Source organism: Penaeus vannamei, chromosome 11 (genome assembly GCF_042767895.1).
Source record: "Penaeus vannamei isolate JL-2024 chromosome 11, ASM4276789v1, whole genome shotgun sequence".
NCBI lineage: Eukaryota > Metazoa > Arthropoda > Malacostraca > Decapoda > Penaeidae > Penaeus > Penaeus vannamei.
Window position 1 is genome coordinate 18893051 of NC_091559.1, and position 7500 is coordinate 18900550.

Here is a 7500-nt window from a genome sequence, read left to right on the forward strand (position 1 = left end):
CCTGTACACACATATATTTGCAAAATATATAAATCATAAATGTGGAACGCATATGCCAAAATAACCAAAAGTAGGCGTTTTATGGTGATGGACAGTTACTGTCTAAACAAGGGAGCCACTGTAATGTTTAGTCCTGGTTTCATTTTTTTTATCAGCATGGATAGATATTTATAAAATCAACAGTGTTAAAACTCTTATAACAAGAACCTACAATTTATGCAGCCTTTTATATTGAGAAAGTCTTAAGCAGGCAAGGAAGGTGTGAACAGCTGTTTCCTCTGGACTGAGAGAGGAAGGCACAGCTTCCGTTTCGACCTTGGGAGGACTGAAGTGTATTATTGATAACACAACACCCATCCAGTAGAGCATATTGTTGACAACCGCTTGGCCACGCAAATTGGCTCGTCCTCGAGCCATCTGCAACGTCTAAGCACTGATGGCGTGTCTGGTGACAAGCTCCCAATAGGCTTCTACTGATGGTTGCTGGTGCTCCATGGTTCTTTCGGTCGTCGCGTGTCAGGGTAGCAGCGTGGCGGAGGTTCACAGCGAGGTGCAACATTCGGTGGGTGCGTCACCTCGTCTTCAGGGGCTGAAATATAAGTGTACCAGGCCGGTAAAAAGGGCTAAGGAGGAGGATGGTAATTTTACTTGTCACTACTTTACTAAGATGCCAGAAAATGAAAGTAATAAGAACATTTGTTGTGAGAAGGCAACATGTCATGAGAAGGTCTTAATTACTCAGGATTAGTGAGTTCAAAAGAATACCATTATTTTGTAGGGAGAAAGTGAATGAGAATTCCTTATCTTTGGGCTAAATAGGCTAGTAACAATGCTTCAGACACTTAAAGTAACGTGAACGTCTTGGCGCTGTAAAAAAAAAGACGTAAGCGCGGCGGCGGCGCGCAATTCGGAGGCAGTTTGGCCTGAACAAAAGTAAACGTGCACATCTTGGGCACAGTAAGACGTAAGTGCGAGTAAGTAATATGCGGCAAGGCACAATTCGTAGGCAGCAGTAAACATGTGCATCTTGAGCGCAGTAAGTACGAATAACAAAATTTGGCGAGCGCGATTCCTTCGTAGGAGATTCAATGGCGTCTGGGCACGATTTTTCGTAGTAACATGTCAGCTTAAAACTAAATTGTGGTGATAATATGTAAGCCTATATAATGCATGGTGTCTGCAGTGCAAAACCCCTATTGCAACAGATTCCGACTCATCAAGTTAGTTACAAGTTACATATTCACCAAAACCTTAAAACTAAAGAAGCATAAATTCCAGCAGTATTAACGATAAGATATCGAATATTGAGAGTAGACGTCATTAAAGCGAGTTAGAATCAGTTATAAAACATGGTACTTAGTACAAATGATCCAAGAGTGAATTCGTGTAGAGCGGTTAAATAGGTGAGTAAAGAGTCGACATATATGTGTGAATAAGCGAACAATTTCCGCGGCAAGTAAAGGGAAAGTGATTTTCAAAACACACCATATGTATAAATTCACAGAATGAAAGTGAAACGCAAGCAGGAACGAAGGAACTACTAATAAACATAGCATGTAAAGTGAAGCGAAAATTAGTGTAAATTTGCAACAATAGACACGAATAATATACGCGAGAACACCGATACATTACGATAATTGAATAAATTGAAATTGTTATTTGCACTCAAAAAAGTAAAACATATTATGCAATGTGAAGAAAACAATAATACGATGGTCTGAAAGACACAAATAACACAATATACATCAATTAAAGAATGGTTAGGGCGGGGGAATGAGGTGGGGGAGTGAGATGAGTGGTCACAGTGACCTCAGTGTGTAATTTCGTTGTAAGTTAAATTATTAACAGTGAGAAATTTTGTAATATAGAATTAGTAGTTAAGAAAAGGCAACTTATATGTAAGGTGTGGGTGGGTTTAGGGAGGGCGAATAGTTAAACTGGCACTGAAGAACTACCCTTACTCTTAAAAGTAGCGAGAGAGTATCGGTGGTGTAGGGTCGAAGTGTGATTTCTTGGCTTGTGCTGACGAAGGTTCCCAAAGACTTGGCGAGTTAGGTGAGATGGTTGGCGAGAGTGGGTTGGGGAATCCATCTTCAGCAACTTCGTCTGGAGCGTAACACAGGCGTGAGTTGTTAGCATGACGTACTGTGGCAGACATGGTGTGGGCGGCGTGGATCTTGTTAGTGATGGCTGGCGTTAAGGCGAGGAGGCATTTGGGCAGGAGCTTCTTTCAGGAACGTTCGGCATTGTGAAGTTCTTCCACCGCTAGCCACCAGTTGTCAACATAAGAGTTGGGGGGTGTAGAGGTTGGTGGAGAATTAAAGGGGACTTTGCTTGCTTCTTTATTTGGGAGGTAAAGATGTGACCTCGTGACTTGAGTGCTGAGGGTGGAGCTGACTTCCTGTCCTGTGACTCCTGTTAGGTCTTGGTCTGCCTCTGGTGCTCTCTCTGCCTGACAAGACGTCCTTATACCCAGCGACTCCTTGTCCTGCTGGCGGAGGTGCCTGGTACCATATTCTTGGGTGTCCATTCTTTTGGGCATGACGAAGGGCTTGGTCGCTGGAAGAGAAAGTCTTGGGCAGGCAAGGAAGGTGTGAATAGCTGTTTTCTCTGGACTGAGAGAGGGAGGCACAGCTTCTGTTTCGACCTTGGGAGGACTGAAGTGTATTATTGACAACACAACACCCTCCCAGTAGAGCATAATGTTGACAATATGTATATCTATATGTATATGTAAATAGATATGTATATATGTATATGTATGTATATAAGTATATATGTATATGTATATATGTGTATATGTATGTATATATGTATATATAGATATATATATGTATATATACATACATGAAGGATGGAAATAATGCACTACCGCAGAGAGAGGTTTATATATTCATATACATACATACATACACACACATATATGTAAATAAATAAATAAACATATATATATATATTTATTTATATATATATTTATTTATATAATGTGTTTATATAAATACCCATTCACAAATACAGCTGCATATTATAAGTATATAGCTATGTGTTTTTATAATACCGACTGTTCCTGCTTCCTGTTACTGGCGGCAGAACAAAAGTTTGCTTTTCATGATACCTATTGTATCAAAATTGAAAAGAGTCTTTAAGAATGTGTGTTATTATATTACTTGTCATGTTTACCTTTTCAAAGCTGTACATGCTCCATGCTCTTGTAATTCACAGCTCTTCGGACCTTTTACTGCCATTCACCCAGTTGGAACTGAAGCAAATACGAAGACAAAATGAGTTTCACGAAAGGACTTCGAAGATTCTGGGATGATCTTCTGACTCTCAAGCTCGTTGTCCTAAAGATCATATATTTTTTCCTGTTAGCAGGTGAGATCTGATTACATTTTGCCTGTCAAAACTGTAGGCTTTCACTGGTCCATAACTTACATTTTAAAAATTATCGGTAAGTGAATTAATGTTCCCAATTATAATAGATTATATACAGCTGTTAATACGGATCTTTGAGGAGACCGATCTCTATGACATGTTCCAGTTCAAATATCTAGGATCAGCTCCTTTATTACCACTGGTTTTAAAAAAGTTTCTTAATAACGCCTACGGAACTCTTACTGGCTTCTAACGGTCTCTCCAGCTATTGTGATACTCTGGTCGCAATTTACCATTCACCAAGAGGCTATCGGACTCACCAAATACCAGACGGGTATTGTAGGATCTGTGATGTCTGCCGTCACCATTGTGGTTTCGCTCCTCGGGGGCATCGTAGGAGACAAACTGGGCAATTACAAGGTAAGAATGCGGAGTCAGCCCAAATGGATGGGACTGTGAGAGGTGGACAAAGTATAGAAATGTTTTCTATTTTTTCCAGATATGTTAACAATGGTAGAAAAATAATTTGCTACATTGCTAAGTCATTTATTACAGGTGATATTAAGTATCTCAACAGTGATGGCTGGAGTGAGCTCATTGCTTTTCACTTTTGTGCCTCCGGCCGAGCCAGCGACCTTTTGGGTCTACATGATAGTGAGAGTGTGTTTTGGGTGAGCATCATGTCACTTTGTTTCTCAACTAATACAACTAACAGGCAAACACACACATACTCTGTATATTCATACACACATATATGTGTGTGTGTGCGCGCGCGTGTGTATGAGTGGTGTGTATGTGTGTGTGTGTGTGTGTTCTTACCTAGTTGTTTGAATACGGGAGAAGAGCTATGCTCAGGTGGTCCTGTCTGCTATATTTAAATTATCGTATACTTTTAAATTGATGCACGGTTTTGGCACACACTACTTGATTGGGGAGACTGTTCCATGATTCAATAATTCTGTTAGGGAAACTATATTTTTTGACATCTTTATCACCTCTTTTTACTTTCAACTTTTTGTTGTGTCCTTTCCTTCTTGTGTTCAAGATCAAAAAGTCATCCTTATCCATCTTCACTCTTCCTGTAATGCAGTTGAAAAGCATAATCATGTCCCACCCTTTCCCTTCTTTCTTCCAAGGTAATAAGTCCTAATATTTGTAGTCTGTCTTCGTAACTCAGATCTCTTAGGGTAGGTGCCCATCTTGTCGCCGCTCTTTGGACTCTTTCCAGTTTGTCAATATTTTTTTTTAAGTGTGGACTCCATACCACTGCACCGTACTCAAGACTTGGTCTTATGTTTGCTTTAATAATCTTCTTTGCCATATCTTCATCCACATACACGAATGCCCTCTTCATGTTGGCAATCAGTCCTAACATTTTGTGGACCTTTTCATTTATATGGTCATTTGGATTTAGGTTTCTATTTATGATTATCCCAAGATCTTTTTCCCTGACAGCTGTGTCTAGCACTGTGCCCCCTAATTTGTATTGGAATAGTTAGCTATTTCTACTTTCTTCAAATCTGACTACGTGGCATTTATTGGTATTGAATTCCATTTTCCATGTACAACTCCATGTGAATAAGTTCTCGATGTCACTTTGGAGGCATTGGCATGAGACGTCTGTTAACCTCTTTTGTATCTTTGCGTCATCTGCAAACATATTCAGATAACTATCTGGGCTTATGTTTGACTCTAAATCATTGACGAAAATAGTAAACAAAATCGGCGCCAACACCGATCCTTGAGGCACTCCGCTGGTTACTCTTCGCCATGTAGAATGCTTTCCTCTAATTACTGTGCTCATTTGTCTTTCATGAAGAAAGTCTTTCATCCATGCGAGTAGGTTGCCTTTCACTCCACCTAGGTGCTCTAATTTCCATAGCAGTCTTCTATGAGACACCTTATCAAAAGCCTTCTTAAAGTCTAAATACACACAATCCACCCAGCCGTCTCTTTCTTGTAATATTTCAGATACTCTATCATAAAAAACAGAGGAGATTTGTTACACACGACCTTCCTTCTCTAAAACCAAATTGTTTATTTGATATCATTTCGTGTTTTTCAAGCATTTCAACCCATTGTTTTCTAATTATTCTTTCTAGCAGTTTGCATACTACACTAGTTAATGAAACTGGTCTATAATTTAGAGGGTTTTGTTTGTCGCCGCTCTTATGTAAGGGTGTAACATTTGCGAATTTCCAACTTTTTGGTAGTTTACCTTGTCTTAGTGAATTTTGGAATATTAACAATAGAGGAGTACACAGTTCTTCGGCACATTCCCTAAGAACCCAGTTAGAAATTTCATCTGGTCCCTCTGCTTTGGTCTTGTTTAATCCTTTTAGTAGATAATTTATTTCGTTCTTTTTGAGGGTGACATTTTCGATGTTCTTTATGTTTGTACGGGTATTTGCCATATCAAAGCATGGATCCTGAACAAACACTGACTGAAATTTCTCATTTTGGATTTCACACATTTCTTCCACCTTAGAATATATAATGTTATTGGCTTTGATGGCGCTAGTTTGATCCCTACTTTTAGTTTTACTATTTATGTAGTTAAAGAAGAGTTTTGGTTGACTTGTACATTTGTTGATTATATCCTTTTCAAAGTCTAATTTCACCTCTCTCATGGTTTGGGTATACTCATTTCTTCCTACTTTATATCTTTCATATGCTGCCTGAGATCTATGCCTTCTGAATCTTTTCCAAAGGAGATGCTTTTTTTCCCTCATTTTCTTGCATTTGTCGTTGAACCATTTTTGGCCATTTCTTGCTTCAATTTTGAATTTGGATATGATTTTTTCCACTCCTCTTTTATAGATCTCACAAAATTTTGAATACTGAACATCAAGGTTCTCATCAACCAGAAGTGTTTCCCAGTTTATGTTATCAAAGAAATCCTTAAGGCTTCTATAATCACCTCTTTTGTAATTGTACTTTTCCTTTCTTTCCTTGCTTACGATGAGTTTTTCCTGTAGCAGACAGTTATTTTAGTTTAATCAGTACATGGTCGCTTTTTCCTATCGTCGTTATGCTTTGTAAATATTAGTTCAAGCATAGACGGCCTATCTAGCCCTCTTATCCTGGTATGTCTGTTACATTCTGGAAAAGGCAATGCTCATTTATGACATCTAGTAATTTAGCATTCCACGAATCTAATTGTACTCTAGGATCGAAACTTGCCAAGTCGATTTTGCTATTAAAATCCCCTGTAATTAGAATTTCTGTTGAATTGGTTTCTGAAAGTCGTAGCACTTCTTCCAGGCTCTTTATTGTCTCTTGAATCAGTTTCTGGTAATTTTCTAGTGACCAGGCCGATGTTTGAGGTGGCATGTATACCGTGGTTATTATTATGTTTACCCCATTTGTTACTACCTCAATTACCCTCATTTCCACTATGGGGTCCTGATTAATTTCTAACCCCTTTATAATAATTCCTTTCTTTGTTAATATTGATACCTCCCCTCCATATCCATCTGTCCTATCTTTTCTCCAAATATTATAGTCTTTGAGCCCTAATGTTACATCGTCTATGGAGGGGTCCAGTTTGGTTTCAGTGATGCATATTACATCCGGTTTATCCATATCAATTATTGTCTCTAGTTCAAGCAACTTCGTAGATCAACCATCAATATCTGTATAAACTATTTCTATATAATCTTTAGGTATTAAATTTGGTTGCAGGGTTAATGTTTGTCTGCTTCTACATTTTGGTTCCGATAGTATATTTGCTTTGCTTGGAGACCTCTCACCCTCCAAATAATTTTTTTTTTCCTCTTCAGTCCTTTGTTCATTTTTGTTTTTTACTTCTTCCAATTTCTTTTGTAGTGTTACTCTGTCATCTCTGGTCATGTTTTCTCTTATCCAGATTTTTTTGTATTCCTCATGGGTGGCCAGAACTTTGACTTTCTTTATTATATCAGTTACTTTTTGCTTATTCAAGAATGTTACTTTTAGAGGTCGTTTCTTTCCCTTTTCGAATAATCCTAGCCTCCTGTGAGCTATGATATTCTGCTCGACGAATTCGGGATTTATGACCTTGAGAATATCTATAATTAATTTCTTGTCTTCGTTGTATCATTCAATTCAATCTTCTACAACTTTTTCTTCATGTCCCAATATTAC

At 38.4% G+C, this 7500-nt stretch overlaps 1 protein-coding gene and 1 long non-coding RNA gene across 3 annotated transcripts in view; one reads left to right on the plus strand and one right to left on the minus strand.

The window, feature by feature from the left end:
• Positions 1-7500, plus strand: part of LOC113824002 (major facilitator superfamily domain-containing protein 6-B) — a 74830-nt gene that overhangs the window by 39021 nt on the left and 28309 nt on the right. For both annotated transcript variants that reach the window (XM_070127088.1, XM_070127090.1), the window contains exons 2-4: positions 3223-3375; positions 3641-3795; positions 3931-4046. In XM_070127088.1, the coding sequence (XP_069983189.1) occupies positions 3282-3375; positions 3641-3795; positions 3931-4046 (365 nt within the window). In that variant the 5' untranslated portion in view covers positions 3223-3281. The remainder of the gene's footprint in view (positions 1-3222; positions 3376-3640; positions 3796-3930; positions 4047-7500) is intronic.
• Positions 1-7500, minus strand: part of LOC113824003 (uncharacterized) — an 8458-nt gene that overhangs the window by 87 nt on the left and 871 nt on the right. Inside the window, exons 2-3 of the long non-coding RNA XR_011398820.1 lie at positions 3181-3259; positions 1-589 (exon numbers count right to left, since the gene is read on the minus strand). The exon at positions 1-589 is cut by the window's left edge and continues 87 nt beyond it. This is a non-coding gene — a long non-coding RNA (uncharacterized lncRNA). The remainder of the gene's footprint in view (positions 590-3180; positions 3260-7500) is intronic.